General features: G+C 40.0%; 1 protein-coding gene across 7 annotated transcripts in view; it reads left to right on the forward strand.

Annotated features, from left to right (window-relative positions):
- Nucleotides 1-20,870, forward strand: part of ntm (neurotrimin) — a 645,802-nt gene that overhangs the window by 556,504 nt on the left and 68,428 nt on the right. For all 7 annotated transcript variants that reach the window (XM_050036038.1, XM_050036047.1, XM_050036029.1 and 4 more), the window contains one exon: nt 6,300-6,532. In XM_050036038.1, coding sequence (XP_049891995.1) covers nt 6,300-6,532 — 233 coding nt within the window. The remainder of the gene's footprint in view (nt 1-6,299; nt 6,533-20,870) is intronic.

Genomic DNA, 20,870 nt, shown 5'->3' on the forward strand with positions numbered 1-20,870 from the left:
TGAGAAATCTGATCATTCAAACTCCAAATACAATTGCAATTAGGAATGCAGGCAGTTAACAGTTAGTCTAATTGGTTAGCTGCCAAGTATTTTTGTTTACTGCACTGTGCATCACCCGGGTCTGATGAGAGGTAAACAGCCGGCTAGCCATGTTAACATGCGAAAACATAGGCTGGTGCCCACTGCGCAGTGCGTGGCCACTCTGTACATTGCTTCTGTTAGCTCAGTTACCACCATTAGCAGTGGTGCTAACTTGGTAACAATGCTAAAGGGGTTTTGTGGCTAGAAATGAGGCCACTTACTCCCGGGGGCAACCTGAAGGAAGACTGGAAGGCAGCAATATCATCATACAGCCACCTGGACTTTGTTACCGGCTTGCCAGCCGGGCTGGTGCGCAGTGCAAAGCAGCCAAGGCTAACATTAGCTAACCAGTAAATAGCAGAAGGTGGGCAGTTAGTGCTGCTGGCCAGCTGTCTGTCAGCAAAGCCAACACAAAACAACACATTCTCACTTCGACCTCGTCACATAACAACATTTGGTCATGAACTTTCCAGGTACCCTGGTTGTGTTCATTGTTGATATCCTGGGATGGCGTGTCAACTTCTGCCTGTTACATGCATTGTCTTTTTTCAAAATACACTTCCGTTTTCACAGGAAATGAACTGTTTCCATACAGTCTCTTTCTAATTACAATGCACTGACATTCTTTTTCCTTCAACAACAAGCCCATGTGGTTACGTTTTGCCAACAGATGGACATGGTTGGGTCTAGGCAACAAAAGCACATGGTTGAGTTTCGGAAAATAGAACAGGGTTTGGCTTTACAATCATACGGGAAGCGAACACCAGCCTCCTGGGTGAAGGTCAGCGGAGCCATCCACAACTGCTCCCACCCACCCTATATGGACTTTTGCCATTTTAACTTCCGTCCTTGTCCCGCCGTGTTTCCCCCTGACGAAACCAGTCGCCATTAACCTATAATGGCGACCAGCCGCTGGTTTACAAAATATAAGGCATAACATTTACATCACAAAGTATTAAAATTTCACCACCTCTACATGGATAATGCTTTGAAATGCAGTACTTAAGCTCACACTGAGCACTGGACTAAAAAGAAAGGCCTCTTGTATTCCATGCCATTTGCCTGTTTTTTTATTCTTTTATTTTTAATGAAGCAGTTAGTGACTTGTTAATGGGTGTCAGGCTGTCAAAAGCAAAATTAACCGAAATTGACATCATTTAAGTTTTATCTTGTGAAATTCTTGAAAACACCTTCTATCACATTCTTTAGATTTTGTAAACCAAGCCTTTTGTGAACCCAAGTCCACATCCCAAGATATTAAAAGGGAAACATTTCTTTTGTTGTCGTATTTAAAAAAAACACTTTCTTCTTTCAATTCACGTGCATCTGAGTCATTAGACGGTAATGATAATCTCAACAATGACTGAATGTTGAAAGAGATGAGGGTTGTACTCCTGGAAGCAAAGCTACTGATGACATAGCATTAAAGATTAACTCAATTGATCTGCAGCGTAAACAAAGTCTAGTGGTGACATCTAATTGTGGAGCAACAAGTGTCATGTATTTTTAATGATCCACACATTACTGTCAGAAAGCACACAAGGAGAAGAGTGGAGAAGCTGTTTGCTTACGGTTACAGTTTCACCCCCCAATCTCACATCTCCCCTTCCCTTCCTCCTTTCATGCTTTTGAAGGGATTGACAATTTTTTTTTGGATTAAATTTTGTTTGCCATCTGTGCAGAAGCGATAAGGAGGAGAATATATGGTATGTAAAATATTTATCCGTTCGTTTTTCTTCTCACTGCTCTCTAGGGGGATTTAGTTGGTGAGGCATATAGTTTTTATAACAATAACAACCTACGTCAAACCAGATTTTCTTTTCAATAAAGTTCTAAAAATATATATTCAAGAAGATCATTCCAATTAGCTGCTGAACATTTTGACACCAGGGGATTTAAGTATAGTGCTGAATAAACATGCATGCAAAGATATGAATAAGAATTTTTGCACATGTAGAAACATTGCTAATGTCGTATCTACTGCAAAACTCAACACAAGAGGCACTGGAGCTGCTTTTCCTCTCTTTCCCCGCAAGTTTCTCCTCATTTAATGACTATCGAAAGACCAGCATCTGCAATCTCATATCTTATGACTTGTTCTATACTCTTTCATCGCACTCAAAGAGGCAGCACTCCCACTCACATAATATGACTGCACAGAGTTCCTCATGAATTGGAAATTGGAAGGCAGTGTAAACACTGTGCCAGGATACCGTCAACTGTGTCACTGACCCTCTTCAATTAAACACTAACCACTGAAGGCTGTGGTTCCGTAGGAGGTACTGACAACAGCCTCGACCTTGAAGACCGATAAGTAAACAGGAGGTTTAATGAATTCCGTAGAAGTCACATGATTAGGATTTTTTGTTAAAGGAACAGTGTGTGGGATTTGATGGCATAGCAGTGAGGTTGCAGACATATAATGTATAAAATGAAAGATGTAGCTACCATGATGTCACCCATTGGTTTGTTGACTCCCGTTTTTAAGTTTGGCATTTTGGCCATCCTCATTGTGATTTTTTGGAGCCAGAAGTGACCATATTAACAGGATGGAGCTGGGGAGAAGCGAGGAGTAGACGTGACTTGCAAACAGTCTGTCACTCAAGGCAGCCCCACCCTTAATTCTGCTTAAACTTAAGTCTTAATAAATCGAAGTCAGTAAAGGAAACAAACATGTTTGCTGTAAAGTTGAGCATTTCATCATGAAGATTGTCATGCTTAGGAGCCGGCCTCAAGTGGCCATTTGAGGAAACACAGTTTGTGGCACTTCAGTGTTGGCTTCATTTTTCAGCCTCAGAGGGTTGTAGATTGCAGATTTGATTGGTTGCAGGTTTTTGGTTGCAGATTGCAACCAACAGATTACCCTCTGCTAAACCCTCCCTTCAAGACCATCCTTAGAGCCAGTGTTTGGTTTGTCCTTTCTGGACTACTGTAAAAACATCACAGTGTATTATGTCAGACTCTGTGGAAGAGGACCAACTTCATATGTAGATATAAAGTGCTCATTTTAATCTCACACAAACACAATGATTCTGTACCCTGTTTCCTGTTTTAGCAGTGGTATGGGAAATTGACATGTTCCATCCAAAATCAAGTACCTATCAAGAATCAAACTGTATCCCCCTCTGTGCTATGAGACCATGTTTCTTCATGGTGTTAACATGGACATTGAGGCTGACAGTAAATATGCCACTCACCAAAGAGGTTGTGTGTTGGACCACCTCCAAGAAAAGTTCCAGCTTTCAGTTTTTACACTTGACTGAGCATCCATGTACATGGAAGCATGTGTCCTTGTAAGTCTGTAGGTCACCTCAAAGAGTAACTGAACACCAGGCTGAGCAGCAGTGTTTTGCTGCCCTCTCTGGTTTAAAGTTTCAAGTCTTTCTGTTCACCTCCAACTCCACCCAGCATCACTGAAAGGTGTTGTCAGAACTGTGCTGTGTAAAACATGTACGCACACACAGCAGTGATATCACCAGTTCCCTGAGTCTTCCTGCACATCACTGCAGCCAAGGTGAGAAGTTAAACCACTGGAGGTCAGCGAAGAAAGATTGCCAGGAGATATTAAATCACTCTTCTTTTCATATCGTGATTTTATCAGGCATAACTGAGGACTGATCATTGTAAAGGAATGTTACAGGGCAAGCACAGTTCAAACTGTTGCTGGTGTTATTTATAAAGGTTAACATTTAACAGTGCGAAATACATTTGCAGCTCCAAGAAATTAATTTACTGTAGCCATTAGAAATGAAAACCCTACTTTGAATCCACTTTGTCATAGTAAATTGATCCCTTGCCATCTCACATACTGCAATCCATTATTTTTGAAAGCCTTTCCTCCTGTGTATTGATCACACACACACACACACACACACACACACACACACACACACACACACACACACACAGTTTTTTTCCCTCTTTCCCTGCCATAGCACCACAGATGCCCCAAGGATGCCATTGACCCTACTGCTGCCACTGAAGTGGAAGTGACTGATGCTGTAACAAAAGCTGTGACAGCGTAAATGGAGCTGAGAGTCTTTCAGCTGCAACATGTTGAGCTCATGTTACACTGTCACCATTTTAAACGGTTAATGTTCAAATGCCCCGCTCCTCTGTAGGTCAGAAAATTAGGCTACAGAAAGTTAAATAAACCCAGATGATGAACAGGCATTTGGCAGCCAAAAGCACAGTTTGCTGAAGTTGCTTCTTCTTTTGGCACACTTTCCATAAGGAAGACTTTTTTTCCCCTGCAGCCCTGACGGTGTTTTCTCAGTGGGATCCAAAGACTTGCCATGAAAAAACAGCAGATGTGTTTCTCTGTGGAAACAGTCAAAGATCAGTGACCCAGCTCCTGTATCAAAGCAGCATTTTGCAACTGGTGCAACCAATCTGTTGTGTTTGCAGCGGAGCACAGCGGCACAGTTTTCACCTCATTGTCTCAATCACTTCTGAATGTCACAAACCAAGTGTGTGGGCAGATTAACAAAAGAAACCTGATGATGGCTCGAGAGTTGCATTTGCATATGTACAATGTGTCTTGTTACCAAGCTTATTGAAAAATTGTCAATTTTCCAGGCAAGCTGTTAACATGATTGCTAATAGCTTGAATTATTTTATTATTTCCATTTTGATGTCGTATATTAGAACATTATTATGCATAAAAAATTCCTCCCTTTTATGAGGAAATTGAGAACTGCAATTATGTTGCCAATATCATATAATGTCTTCAAATATTACTTTCCAAAAGTCACACAATTCTAATAAAGATGATTTGGCAGTTAAGTAAAAGATAATGATGGTGTGTCTGATAGTACCCCCAGGTACTGGACATTGATTTAAAAAGAAAAAAAAAAAACATTATGGGAAATGTATTCGAATCATAGACTCTATAAAGATGGATGACGCTTCCTCGCTGTTCAAAAAGCCAAAATATCCCAAACACGACCGCTGTCATCTTGCTCTGGTGATGTCCTGTTCAAAACAGTAATAGTGGCATTAACATGGCAATAACAATTATTATGATCATTTCTAGATGGCGGCTGATCTTATTCTCTGCTCGAAGGGTAAGGAGCTCCTGGACCTCATTGTCCCCCCCAATTTGCAGACATTATCAGCTGCTGTTCTTTTTCTCTGAGTCAGCTGCTAACTGCTATTAGCTACTTTTTAAATCTCTCGCAGTGGGTAAAACATGCATAACTGTCTCCTTTATACAGACATTGTTTTCGCACTGTTACTACCTCTGATGCCACCTTCAAGGAGAAACAGCCCTTTCCCCCCATTCTGCAACTGAACCTTTAATAGAGAACGGCAAGGCAGCATAATGACGCGGAATGCCTTGAAGAGGCAGTGTAAAAGGGGTTAGAGTTTGTGCAGTAGTGATCTCAACAGTGTCAAGTTCCCACCCAAACACCCGTCCAACCAACTGCGAGCAGTGGCATTGATTGCGAGCAAACCAATTAGCACACACAGCTGTCAGTCATCAGCATAAGAAACACCTAAAATGACAGAAACCGTTTTTGGCAAACATTTACTTGGTGTGTACTTTGAGATTTTAGTTCAGACTATGTCCCATTCGCTAACATGGAGGGGGCGGGGTGTATTACTTATATTGCAGCCAGCCATCATGAGGTGTCATGTCGTCCATATTTATTATAAATTCTTTAATTTGATTATAATGAATCAACTAGTATCTAATAATTGTATCTGTTTTATGACAACTATCCTTACTTAGAATAAATCTGTACAATCCAGCTGACCCACATCCTCACAACCCACTGTCTTACATGACAGTTTCAGCCTTCAGAAGTATCAGTAAGCCTTCACTGCAGTGGTGAAAGCTGTGTGTAATGGAGATGTTTTCATCTCAACCAAACACTACACCAGCTGGCTGCACTGATTAGTTCCTCCTCTCTGCTTAAAGGTTTGCTAATCAGTGGGATGATTGTCCACCTCAGCCTGACAGAAACAAATCATTCAGGAATTTGCAATGAATAATAAAGAGTCCTTATGTACTGTACGAGAGAGAAGTGCTGTGTGAGACAAACATGGTATATAAATTGTTGCTTGGCTTGATTGTATACATCATGTGAAGCAAGAATACTGGATATACATTTTACATATCGTCGATTCTATGAGTACTTCAAGTTATTTCAAAATAACTTCTTGTCCACTTTGGTAAAAGGCCTATTTTCAGTGCTATTTTTATTGCCTTACAGGTGCGCACAGGGGGATGTTGTCACACACACAGCATGGCTAAACCGGTCGAGTATACTGTATGCTGGAGAAGACAAATGGTCGGTGGACCCCAGAGTGAGTCTGGTGACCCTTAATCAAGAGGAGTTTACCATCAAGATTGAAAACGTGGACATGACAGATGAGGGGCAGTATGTGTGCGCAGTCCAGACAAGCAGTCGACCGAGAACCACCTCAGTGCACATCCTTGTCCAAGGTAATATACATATACTACGACTATACTACTCCTGCTGCAGCTGCTGCATTACTATTATGCCAGTAAATGATAATAGCATTAATAAGAATCTAGTGTAACTGTCTGTGTGAGTTTCTATTTAAAAAAACGTATAAAATGTCTACCAGCACTGAATCTGTATTTTGTAGTATCCGATTGGCAAGTACCTCATGCAGTGTTGTAAAAAACACTTTCCGTTGACTCTCAGCTCATCCAAACCTTTGTTGAACATGCCAGTCTGTGACTATACACAATCATCACATCACACACTTTCATATTTAATTTCTAAATATTTTTTTTTACACGGCATGATTAATGTTTTTCCTGAGCGCCAGCACATGAGGGCATAAGTGAACAAACCAGAGAGTCAAAACAGACGTGTGCTCTCTTTCTTGAATCTCATTTCCTCATTCATTGCTCCACTGGAGCAATTGCAGGCTAAATGCCTTGCTCAAGGAGAGGGAGGGGAGTGTGTTCCTCACTCACTACATTAGATGAGGTTAATGGGGAATACCAGATGTTAAGTTCCTTTGGCTAAAATGATGTGTGGGGTTGCGATAGTGCTCTCATGAAGATGCGAGGCACAGTCAGGTGCACTGTGCAGTGTACACATAGCATAATGGCACAGCATAATGCTCCCAATTTGATATGCAGATGATCTGTGTAGCATAAAATGCTGCTCATAAGAGGCCATTCTAAATGTCATAAGGGAGAAAGATAATGTTGTTAAATAAGTTTGGATTTCTTAAGCTCTCAATTTTCTCTGAAACATGATGCCAAACAATAAAAACAATAAGGACACAGTAAACAGTTCAACCTGCATTTTGAAACCACACCACTGTTAATTGACTTTAGCTGTCTTTATTTATAACTGATCAAAAATGAACTCAGAGGAATCTTCAAGCAAATGAACTTTTCATTGAACTTTTGAAAGTATCAAGTATAGTAACACTCACTTATTATTTGTGTTTTAAGAAGTTTTCTTCAAAGTGTAGTGTCTGTCTATTCATATTATTTTATTTCATTTTTTTGGCACTCTTAAAATCACACTCATTGCCAGTTGCAACCTTATGTGAGCTGTCAGCATCCTGGCAAGTTGTGTGATGAGTTTTTTTCTTTTTCCTATGACAACCATGATCATAGAAAGCACCTCTGATCTTCAAGCAACACCTTTAATTGAGGCAACAGTGAAGAAACTGTTCGCTATTTTTTTTCCCCTGATCATACCTATAACATCCATCTACACTTGTATATCCTTTTTAATACAAGGAAAACAAGCCTTTTTTTTATAAAAACATCTTCTTACAAATCTTTCATTCTTACAACCGTAATCAAAACACCTTATCTTGAAAATACAACTACTGACAGGAGAACATGTGTTTCCCACATTATGTTAGACATTACATGATTCTGCACATATTCTATTTAAAATTAAAAAGACTTACCTTAGTTTTCACCATGAAATAATGCAAATAAAATGACAAACTGTCATTTTCAACTCCTTTTTTTTCCGCCAGCATCATGACCATTCTATGTATGTACATACATGCTATGTACATTATCCAGTAACACACACTGCAATTCATATCATTAGGTAAAGAAAGAATTTCTTCATTTTATATGCCCATATCTACTTTTAAAGGAATACTTCACCCACAAAATGAACATTTGTAAAACAGTGATGCCATGTTACCCTAACCCTAGCAGAAAACAGTAAACATATTTATTTATGGATTTTTTGGGGAATCACGTTTAACAACAACCAAACTACTCACATAACAAGTGCAGTATAATATGTTCTCATTTATCCAGTCATATGCTCAGTGCTTCCCAAACGTGCATTTTTCATAAAAAATTGATTAATGACACTTGGATTATACTTCACAAATTGTATGAGGGTTTGTCAGTGGATGTCTTGATTTGGTTTTCAGTTGGTATACTGGTTTTTAATCAATCAATAAATCAATATATTTGCCATTTTCTTTGGAGGCATGCAAGAAAAGTTTTCCCCATGACCTGAAGGTAACACGACATGACAAATTGATTGGTGAATAAAATATGTTCATTAATTGTCCTTAACCCAAGAAGTAGGGCTGTGCAATTAATCGCCTGGTGATCGCGATTACGATTTTGAGGTCAGACGATTTCAAAATCAACGAAATCGAGGGTAAACGATTTTTGGTCACAGACAACTTCAGATGTTATTTTGTTTTCTACGGAAGCCGCGCATGTGCAATACCGCCCCCTCCCCTCTATTCACTCCACGAGCCAGTCAAGTAGAACAACTACGAATAATACAAGGGGCAGGTGATCGCGGAAGATTTCAAAAACAGCGAGAGAGGTTGGTCTGTGTGTGTGTGTGTGTGTGTGTGTGTGTGTGCGTACGTGTCTGTGTGTGTGTGTGTGTGTGTGTGTGAACTCCGCCGTGCGCGATACAGAGAGGAGAGGAGAATTGTAAACGCGCGACCATGTAGAGACAGAAATGACATGCCGTCGTGTAAACAATATAAGTCATCACGTGCGCTGCATAATCGTTTGCATAATCATGATTTGAATTTTGACCAAAATAATCGTGATTATGATTTTTTCCATAATCGCGCAGCCCTACCAAGTAGTAGTAGTAGTAGTAGTAGTAGTATTACTATTATTATTATATAACATTATGAGATTAATGATGATGGTGACAGATACAACAACAGATACACTTGTCTGCTAACAATTTATCAAACATTTTAAAGGCCAATCCAAACATGAAACATTTTCCCAAAAATTCTGCCTCTCCGGGACAGTTGAGACAATGACAAATTTGGGCTCAAATATATACTTAAAAAAAAAGAAAAAAAGATAAAAATAAAATAAAATAATAATAATAGAGATAAATAAATTAGTCTAAATTTGATCACCTTATATTCACAGTGCAACTTGTCCACACATTTCCTTGAGAAAAATAAGTTTGTAAAATGAATATATTTCTTTTACTGAGATATTGAGTTTGCCTGTGTGCTAAGTCTTCATTTCAGTGGCACCTATCAGCTCAATGTGGTTACCACAGGCAACATGTTTCTTTCGTCCTTTTAACATGGGAACCTACAGCATGTCAGTGATACAGAAAATATAAGCAAGAATGTTGTGTTGTTGTTGTTACCAGGTTGTTCATACTGATCTACTGAATGTGTCTGCACTGTTCTCTGCTCCATCTGGCCATGCTGACGACAAAAAAAAGCCTCCTTTTGGATATTATTAATCAGGATTATATTTACTTGCCTATGAAATGTTTTATAATTCTCTCAAATCATACCATAACGTTACCACTTTGGGTTATATTTATATGCTTATTACTGATTTGCTGAAGTCCATTTTACACTGCTGGTATATTACAGCTAATAAAACACAGATCAGAAAATTGATTAGTCTATTGGTATTTATCACAGATAATATTCAATCAATAGAAATCATTTTACTTTGATTTGTCTGAAAACTAAAGTGATTTATAAGTCTCCTTCATTATGGGTCAGTGTCAGGCTTAAATGTAGTTCTTGAGTATAATGTTTAAATCCGCTGCATCAATTTTGAAGTTTAGCAGCTGTAAAATGTACAGCTGTCACATTGGAAATAAACTGAATGGTAAAATGAATATGGCATATAAACTTGTGATGTGCGCAGAGCCTGAAGAAGAAAGCCTGAGCCAGTTGATAACCATCCTCGTGGTACCTGTTACCTCAGACTGAGGCTTTAGGGTTTGTCGAGCCATCTCAGGCAAAGAAGCCTGGCTCTACTGAACTTGCTTCGTGGCACAGCCCTCAGGTCTACATGACACCAGGGGATACCATCACAAAGCTGAGGGAAGAGCTTTCAATGAAGCAGTAAGCATGTTTAAGCACGGACATGATGAGTCTTTACCCAACATCAAAGCATTTGGGTGATTTCTAGTTCTGCTGCAAAGCATTTTTCCCTTTATGTGTATTTGTGCACTTAAAGATGCACACCAGGGATGTAAGACCTACCTTAGACCCCATGCAGGCTGCGGGTTTAGACTTTAATGGCCCAGCAGTCTAGGGATTGCTTGGATGAGGAGAGGGAATCTGGAGAGTCTACGTGAGAGGAACAGCTGCTACTCAGGGTCCGACACACAAGTGGGGTCACCTATTATCTCCTGTTCTCATCTGATTACTGATATTATTTGAACCACCTGCCCTGTCTGTCATTTTCAATTAGATGGAAAAGAAGAGTTGCTTTATCCTCAAAAGAATAATATCACTGAACACACTTATCGAGAGCCATTTGCCATTATTAATTCCACCTCAGTGTCTTAGTAGTTTCTGTGTGTATTCCTTTAAGTCATGCACATACATATGCAAGCAAGGTCAGGTCACAGGGCAGGAGTGAGCTGATGCATATCCCTACAGGCTCTGAGCATCTTGTTGAAGAGCATGTTGACTGGTGTGGACACAGGGGTCACTGCAGTTCAGAACAGAGATATCTTTAACCACCAGCTATACTTTTCTCTACATTAGAGGGGATGACTCACTATATGTTAAGGCTAAGAACAGTTGAATAGTTTTTTGTTTTTTTGTATATTATTATTATTATTATTATCATGAAAACCTACTTAAAGAACCCAGGGAAGCACCAATATGGATTTTTTTTAACCAATACCAATAACTGATAATTACCTGCTTCTCATGGCCAATAACCGATATGATAACCGATAATTTCACATTTTTGTTTTATAGAAAGTGTATAACCTGTAGTTTATATACACCTGGGTAAGAAAGGCTTAAGTCCAGGTCAAACCAAAGATTCACCACGAGACACGTTGAAACAGGCAGCTACTTGCAACACGCCATTCTGCAACGTTCTAAAAACCTGCCGGTTCACACCAATGCAACTAGATGAGACTGTGTATCATCTCGATGCAACAACTCTCTGTATTTCTGTTCTGATTTCCAGGTTTCAGGCTTATTTTGTGGCTGAATATAATTTGTACAGAGAGGAGAGGAGAATTGTAAACACGCAACCATGTAGAGATAGAAATGACATGCCATCATGTAAACAATATAAGTCATCATGTGCGCTGCATAATCGTTAGCATAATCGTGATTTCAATTTTGACCAAAATAATCGTGATTATGATTTTTTCCATAATCGCGCAGCTCTACCAAGTAGTAGTAGTAGTAGTAGTAGTATTACTATTATTATTATTATATAACATTATGAGATTAATGATGATGGTGACAGATACAACAACAGATACACTTGTCTGCTAACAATTTATCAAACATTTTAAAGGCCAATCCAAACATTGCTAACAATTTATCAAACATTTTAAAGGCCAATCCAAACATGAAATATTTTCCCAAAAATTCTGCGTCTCCGGGACAGTTGAGACAATGACAAATTTGGGCTCAAATATATACTTAAAAAAAAGAAAGAAAAAAAGATAAAAAAATAAAATAAAATAATAATAATAATAATAGAAATAAATAAATTAGTCTTAGATCACCTTATATTCACAATGCAACTTGTCCACACATTTCCTTGAGAAAAATAAGTTTGTAAAATGAATAGCTTCTTAAAATATAGGACAGTGATAGTGAGATACTGGCTACAGTTGCATTTGTAGTAATGACTGTATTCATAAGCAATATGCCATAATAATATTATAAATAACCCGCACCAATTAATCAGTCATTTAGAATGGTGTGTTTGGGGGGGGGCATTAGCACGTACAGCAACAGCAGTGACCCACCCTCCGACACCAGCACACCGTGAGAACGGAAACAGAGGGCTCATGTGGGAGCACCTGCCACAGCAAGCAACACGTCATCTGTGGTCATTTTGACTTGACTAGCTGACTTTACTACAAGTCGATTGGCTGTTGAAACAGGTGACATGCTTTATGTTCTAAAACCTGAGTTGCCAGTGACGACATCAGCTGGCTTGCGTCGAGCTCAAACTGGCCAGTTCACACCGCTGCAACTTTTCCTCTGCAACATTCTTGTTCTGAACTGGCCTATAGATGTAGTGAGGAAATATTTAAGTCCATAACTCTAACCTAACCAAATCAAATCAAACTGATATCACTATTGCTAACACAACAAAAACAAAGAACAGTTCTGACCCATACCTGCCAACATTAGGCTGTGAAAAAGAGGGAGATTTTCTGGGGTATTGTCAAATGGCCAACCCTCAATGCCCCTGCCCCCATATAACAATACACTACAGATGACTTTTAATCGGTATTAAATTTATAGTTAAGGTAAGAGAGAGGGAAAATATGAAGCCCAGTGTTACTGTGTAATTCTCTGATATATCAGTAAAGTGTATAAACTACACTACAGAGACAGACAGCGACAACTGACTCATGAACAGGCTGAATGTGCATCAGCAGGTCCACATTACATCTGGTGTATGAAATGTTTATATTGTCACGCTGCATTTTTATTACCACACCCAGGCTCTGTCTCACCATCCCACGATAGACTAGCCTACAGTAGAATAGCAAAGCGCTATTGATTCACCTCACACATTAACACTCAACTCAGACAAACAAGAGCCTCTGTCTCATAAACACTCACACATCCAGAGAGAGAGATGTGCTCCAGACTTGCTTGTTAGGTAACAATACGAATAACAGCTAACTAATATGTTTTGCCCTCTAGACAGCGTGCTGCAGTTGTTGTATCATGCATCCCTAACGGTACCCCAAAAGTCTTAAAAGATATTTTTATATCCTCTGCCCACAAGTTTTTATTTTAAAATGTATGTGTGAGGAACCAAAATCTTCATCACATTTGGCCCACTACAGCTGTAAGCACACTGGCTCCACTGCAGCCCGTCATGTGATGCACGTCAAGTGCCGCCCCAGAACACAGTGGACTCGACACGCTGCAGCTTGTCAACAGACGACCACACAAAGTTATTACTACGATATGTACTTCTTCCACTTATGCATGCAAATCATGTGCACACCCACTAATTAAGGTTTATTTCTCACCTAAACGCTAATCTCTGGATATAATCCGCCAGGCAGTATCTTTTTGGCCATTGTCTTTATTATGACAGAATTGTGGGTTGTTTAGCTCTCGATATTTCTCGTCGTCAACATCAAGTCTCCTCATCCAGTCTTCGTCACACACAAGACACAGCAACAACTACAGAGTTCTCTTTATACATGAATGGTGAGGTGAGGAGTTGAGCTGCCATAGGAGGAGAGAAAAAGATCTGCCACAGGAGCTGGTGTGTGGGGTTGTACACTGAAAATAACAAGTTGTTATCTTAAAATGTATGTTTTAGGACCGCTGGGGCTTTAAGCTCAGAAACCTGTAAACTAAGGAACCAAAATCTTCATCACGGACCACTAACAAACTGACGCTTGAAGATGCTCTGCTTATTATGTATGGGAGTTGATCTTTATAGATTATCTCATTTGAAGAGCAACTTCATTTATTCAATCTGAAATCTGTCTATGAATTGCCATCAGGCTCAATGATCTGTCTCAGGATGTGTATGGACATTGTTTGTGTGACACTGCGTCCAATAAGATAACACCTTTGCAATATTGAGTAAAGGGTTATTTATCCCTGCACCTGAGAAGTTGAGAATTGATTTTGGTCATTTAAAATGCACTGTGGGGTCATTTTAACATGGCAATTAATTCAGAATTCACAAAAACAAGACAGACAAACTTATTTTGATTTTTTTTGTAATGTGTATGCAGTGTGATTTAATTTTCTTCAAACTCAGAAACTAGATTACTGTACTTAGGGATAAACAGTCATTTAAAGCCATATGCTCACTCTGCTGTCAGTGCTCTCTGCAGAAACATTTTGCCGTAACCAAGTGTAAATTAACCAGCAGCTCTAATGACATGATCAGTGAAATCAGCTTCATAAGCACAGTGATGTCAAGTTTTGTGAAGGAGATAAGCACTTGTTTGTGGCTTTAAAGGGAGCTCATTATATAGAACTGGCTCTCCTCCCTGTCTTTTAGAATATTTGATCAGGGGGTCTTGATAGCTCTCCAGCATGTGCAGTCAGTCCCTGGAACCGTGCCTGATCACAATAACTCATCTGATGTCAGACGGCGCTGTCTGATTCAGATGACTTCATAGATTATTTACAAGACAAGAGATCTCAGTGGAGAGTTACCCACAGTAGTTTAGAGAACCTTGAACTAGAGTGTAATCAGATTAGACCCAGACCCTGGATTTTGTGTGAGGGAACAATAAACACGCATCAGTTTATCCTATGACAGGCTGTCTATTTTGCCTAATTATGGGCCTCTTTCATGAATGCTTTGTTGGATTTTTTTCATTCTTTTTTCATTAAATGTGTTAGATTTAGGGGGATTAATGTTGCATGCACATGGAATCAGGGAGATGGTAGATGACAAACTGGATATTATTTTATTATTATTAGGTAGAGGCCTACAGAGAATACTGGCAACAGTACAGTAGATGGCATGCCCTAAGAGAAAAACAAGTGCACAGACATTCGTTTACTGCCATTAGTGTGGCATAGGTCTGGACGTTTCCAGTTGCCTCTCTGTCAGCTCCACTAAATTTATGCTAAATTTAGGCTCTTACGTCTATTTTGCAAGTCTTGGTGGTGCTTTTTATGGATGGCTTTGGGCGGTGGTGGGGCGTGGCTGTGTGTCATTCATGGGGATGGGAAAATCAACTCGCCAGTCTGTAAACTCTCCTTCTGCCGATGTCTTACCAGATAGCTGCTAGCTAGCCAGGTCAAGGTTTCAGTAAACATCAAGGAAAGATTGAACCTTTGTACAGCCGTTGGAAATAAAATGGATGACCTCTGTGCTGCATCAGTTTCCAACGGGATATCAGGGACTGTTAAATCATTTGATTCGCCGAAACTTGGCGAATTCCTGGACAGTAATATTCAACCAGGCGACTCTTTTTCTGTATGCTGATTTGACAAAGCAGAAGACTCTGGCAGGAGAAGGAGAGGAGGTGTATGCTTTACAGTGAATGAGGACTGGTGTGACAGTGGGAATGTGAGGTGCTGTCCTGTTCCTTCTGTGGATCACTGCTATGCACCGTTCAGAGGCAGCTGCAGAGTGGCACTGCCTGTGTTCAGGAGAAGCAACCATACAACCATCTTGTTAAGGTCGGAATTTGCAGCCAGTTCAATCATCTTACAACTAGAAACCTTGAATTACCAGCAGTGCCAGCCATAGCATAGGCAGTATAGGCGAATGCCAAGGGCACCGTCATCTATGGGGTGCGCTACAAATGGTGGAAGAAAAAAAATCAAAATGTTTATCTTTTACCAATTTTTACTAATAATATTACTACTAGGCCTATTATTTTGAAATATTACACAAGGCCAAAACAACATAACTACATAGCAAATCCTACTAAATAAAAGAGAGGGCTTTTTTTCTGGGTTCCTCTGTCCTGCTCCCTCTCTGCTGATGTGATTCACTGTGTGCAGCTAACATTAGTGCTGGTAGAGTGAGGGGAGACTGTTTGTCTCAGCCAGCAGCTAAGTTTAAAAGTATCTGCCCAATTTGCCGATTGTCTAACTAAGTTAGTCTACATACGAACAGCTGTCATTTTAGCTTATTAGTAACAATTCGCCATTAGCTGAACTAGTGTGCTGTCTAGATCAGCGTGTAAGACATAACGTTAGTGTCAGTGGATAAGAAACTATGGACGCTTGCTGAATGCATGTATTGATTAATCATTGGCTTCTTACTCACTAAGGTTTAATTGCACTTACAGTAACGAGTGTAGCTGCGTATGTGTGTGTATGTGGAGGAGTTCAGCCCCGGCACAGAGCGCAGATGAGAGGCTGCAGGATGATAATGAATTAAACCAAAATGTGTTAAAGTACCGATAAAAGAACATACCGTCAGAGCTTATCAATACTATGCTCTTTCATAATTTAGCCCCGGGGCTAACTTAGTACCGGATATCGGTACCCATTCATAGTTAACATCTAAAACGCTAAACAGTGTTGTCCCCTCCCTGTATTCAAACACATGTAGAGACACACACACACACACACACACACACACACACACACACACACACACACACAACGTCCTTTCATCACACAAATATCTCCCCAGATGTATAACTCAGACTAACTACAATTTTAAGTAACAATATATGTATATCTCTATGTAACAGAGCTAAGTTCAAAGTACAAAAACACATGGTACATTTTCCATAAAACATAAGATAAAAGCCGATTCACAATCAAACTCCGAGTAAAGCCACACATTTTGACAAATAAATGCAGGTCTGATTGCTGCCTGTCTGCTAATCGCTCGAGGCAGCAGCAGTAAGCAGCTCAGATCAGGCATCACAGATAGACATGTTGAAACTATTGTCAATAGGGACATGCAGCACAATGTTAGCGCTGTTAGAATCTCCATAATTTAATCGTTAAATTCATCTTACCGAGACTAGCAGTGTAACTTACTGTACGCTGTGTAGCAAAAATGTTTCAAAACAATAGCTTAGGTTTACCAGTTAGCCGAGACCTACAGCTATAATGCTGTGTAAAACACAAAGGAAAGGGGAGAAAGCATAATAGGTCCTCCTCAAAAGCCGTTTTACAATCAAACTCAGAGAACAGCCACACATTTCGACAAATAAATGCAGGTCTTACTTCCACCCCAGGTCTGACTGTTGCCTGTTGGCTAAACGCTGGAGCTAGCGGCAGTAGCTGCTTAGCTCAGACATCACATACAGAAATGTTTCAACTTTTGTCAATATGAACATGCTGCACATCTTAGCTCTGTAAGATTCTCCATAATTCAGTCATTAAATTCATCTTACGGACACAACCCAGCTAACTTAGCAGTTTAACTTACTGTATGCTGAATAGCAAAAGCATTTTAAAACAGTAGCTTTGGTTAGCCAGTTAGCTGAGGCCTACAGCTAAGCACTGGGTGTAACGTTACAGCCTAACGTTAGCTCATACAGCCATCTACTCCACACTTCAACTCTCGGTAACAGCTTCCTAGTTTGTTTTTACACAACAAATTCACAGCTCATAAAGCATACTTACAGGTTGTGATCCTGAATCTCCAGATTTGTCCAACAAAGGGAACTGCCTCGTCTTTGAGCTGTAACTGCAGTGAAAATCCAGCAGTGAACTGTTGCCAGTTTGCGAAGCAGTCCTCAGGAAAATGGTGGGAACACAATAAATGTCCAGGTTGTATTGTGGAGGAATTGTATCAAAAATAAATTCCAACCACTTCTTCTTTGTTCCTTTGTCCTTTGACAGTCCAAACAAGGGTAATTATTGGTCACAATGAAGAAAGCAGCAGCATCTCCTAGACATGGCGTCTCCTCAACAGCTCCTCAATGGTTCAAACTCTGCAGCCTCTCTCCTCCGCCTCTGCTCGGACCAGGTGTGTTTGGGGGCGGGCACTGTGTGCCATGCTAATTGCGCATTGTTAGGAAATAACTTAGCGGAAGTAAAGGCAGGAAATTCAAATGAGCTGTTTCAGACAGGTCAGAAGTGTTTGTGTGTCTGTGGGGAGACAGAACTCCCTTTAGTCTGGATTTTTTTTTTTTTTTTTTTTTTTTTTACTTGGCAGACCTTATAGAGGCAGAAAAATGCTATTAACACACTAAAGAAGAGGGAAAACCCCAAAAAGCACAATAGGTCTCCTTTAAACATTGTTAGCTAGCTTGTATGCGTTTTGGTTTTAAACATGCAGTACTTGCACTACTGAGCTGCAGCAAATTACAAGGTTTTTTTGGGGTAAGGGCAGGGTATGATTACCAGAACCATATGGAAACATGGACAATTAGAAAGCAGTAGCCAACAATGTAAGCAGACACAAAATGACTAAATGACAGTTCACAAATTAAAGGAGCTGATGGGATCACATTTCATTGGAGTTGTATCATGCCTCATTCCATGTGGCAATTAAATGATTGATGTGCAGATTGTGGATTTCTCTTAAATTGGGTGTCAGTCTTTAGGCAAATGCCCCAAGAAGTGACTGAAGTTATAAATATACAGCAAGTTTCCCAATCAGACCTCACTATAAAAAAAGATAAATAAAGAAAATAGAGACACAATTTAAAAGTAGTATATAAAACAGAGATACAATTTTTTTTTTTTTTAAATCCTTAAGTCTTAACTGTTTGTTTAAGGTGCCCACAGTGCCACTGCTGTAGACCTGCTCTAAGGCTTTGCAGCAGAATCTGAGCCACTTGTTATTGATCCAGGGATGTTTTGCAAAACAAGTGTAGAGAACATTACAGAAGTATAAATGGGATGAAATAAAAGCACGAATAATTATCTCATTACATGGGTGGTTGTGAATAAAAAGCACCTTCCAGCTGCCACGTGACACCATGTGTGGAGTCGCAGAGGCCCGCCTCAGGCCTAATTTATGCTGTAAGCGTTGCGTAGCGCTCGTGAACGGTTGCTGCTCACTCGTGGTTTCATTTCTGCAACCATGTTAACAGGTTAGAGCATTCACACTGCATCCGTTCTACGTGCTGCTTGAGTCACGCTGCTTTCGCGAGCAAGCTCGAAAATAGAAGAGACGCCGATTTTTTACGCAAGTCGCGAACGAATGGTCGCTGTATTCAACAAAAAATCGACCTCTACGGTGGCCAAGAGAGGTCACAACACACGCAAACTCGTGTTTAGTAGTAATACAAAGCAGACAAAGACTACTTACCCATTTGTAGTGCTAAATATTAATTTTCCAAGCGTTGGAATAATCACTGGCGCGCGAACCTGTCCACCCTGGGCTTTGGGTCCAAACTCACTTCTTCTTCTTTGGGGTTTATTGGAGATTTGAAAACACAGTGCACTGCCGCCACCAGCTGTTCAGGTGTGGTTTGTATTTTGATGGGACAGCAGCGGCTGCTGTTCAGCGCATCTGTTCGGTTTTGGTGTGAATACACGTGTGCTGCCACTACGCTTGTGGACCGCTTCCCGAACGCATCGGTTATGGTGCAAATGAGGCCTCACTTATCCTCTTAGTCCCGCCCCTTAACTTATCACAATGCTCGAAACGTGATGTCTCTCTGAACGGACCAATCTAAGGCAGACAAACAAAACAAATGCACATTGGTCTATCACACCTCGTTCCCTGTTGAGGGATGTACACTTCAAACAAACTACAGAAAAGTTACGTTTTAAAGTGACATGAACTTTTATAGAATTTTCTTCCTTAACATGACATAAACTTTTATTATAATAACAACAGGATATCTACTGCTATGCATGTATTAACTCTGGGGTTTTCGACCAGGGGTTACACAAGTGTTTTAATATTTCCGGCCTGATTTTTGTGGTAGCACAACATGCAGCGCAAGCACCGCTCTGGCAGTTTGACATGTTCCTGACCATGAATTCTCTTTGCCCTTCTCTGTGGTATTTCAGTGTCCAGCACAGAGTGCACAGGTAGGAGGAGCCACCGCAGGGGGGGCACAGCTGCTTTATGAAAAGCTTCTCCTTTCAGTTCATTGAATCCCTGCAGCCATTTGAAAGCAGCAGGACACAGATAAAATCTGCAGCCTCTGATACGATAAGTGCTGCGTAAGAGTGCAGTGTCATGAGACACGTCCGTCCACTGTGTTTACTTTGATTAAATCACCAGGTTGCTACAAAATAACCCCACACACCTCTACACACACTCAGTATTCTTATTATGCATGAAACATCAGATTATCAGGTTCATTAATCCTATGTGTTGTAGCCTCCTTTACATCTTTTTTCCCCCTTTCTTTCATATGTTTTACATGTTGTTTGTCATGTAACTCTCATGTAACAATATGATCTCCCAAAGGATATACTGTCGTCATTCCTCATTTTGTTTGGCTCAGCTGTTTCAGAGCTATGTGACCAGAGATGTGACTGGCTGAAAGTCAGTGGTGGAACCACTGGACCCTCAGCTCAGCCAAAACTCACAAACACACACCAAAAAAAAAATCAGCAACAGTGAATCAATTTAAACTGAGTTTCTTTTTTATTTTTATTTATTTGTGTCTGTAGACTACCACACATACAGAGTTACATGTAGCATTTATCTCCACTCATAAGCCTCCCAACAACCAATCTCAGTCTTCTCTATACTTTCTCAAGTAAACAAGTGACAAGTCAGAGATTATTTAAGCTACAAAATGACAAAAAAATACAAAGAAAACAAGAAATATAAAACTGACCACCCAGGATATATATTATCCTTGTCAATGGATATAAAAATAGCCTTTGTCTTTTTCCATACCTGGAAAACAATGACAGTGCAAATAACATGGCCTCTGCTAATCCTATAACATCACCATAGACAGCACTGTCATGGAGCATCACAAAAC

This window comes from Epinephelus moara, chromosome 3, assembly GCF_006386435.1.
Source record: "Epinephelus moara isolate mb chromosome 3, YSFRI_EMoa_1.0, whole genome shotgun sequence".
Lineage (NCBI taxonomy): Eukaryota > Metazoa > Chordata > Actinopteri > Perciformes > Serranidae > Epinephelus > Epinephelus moara.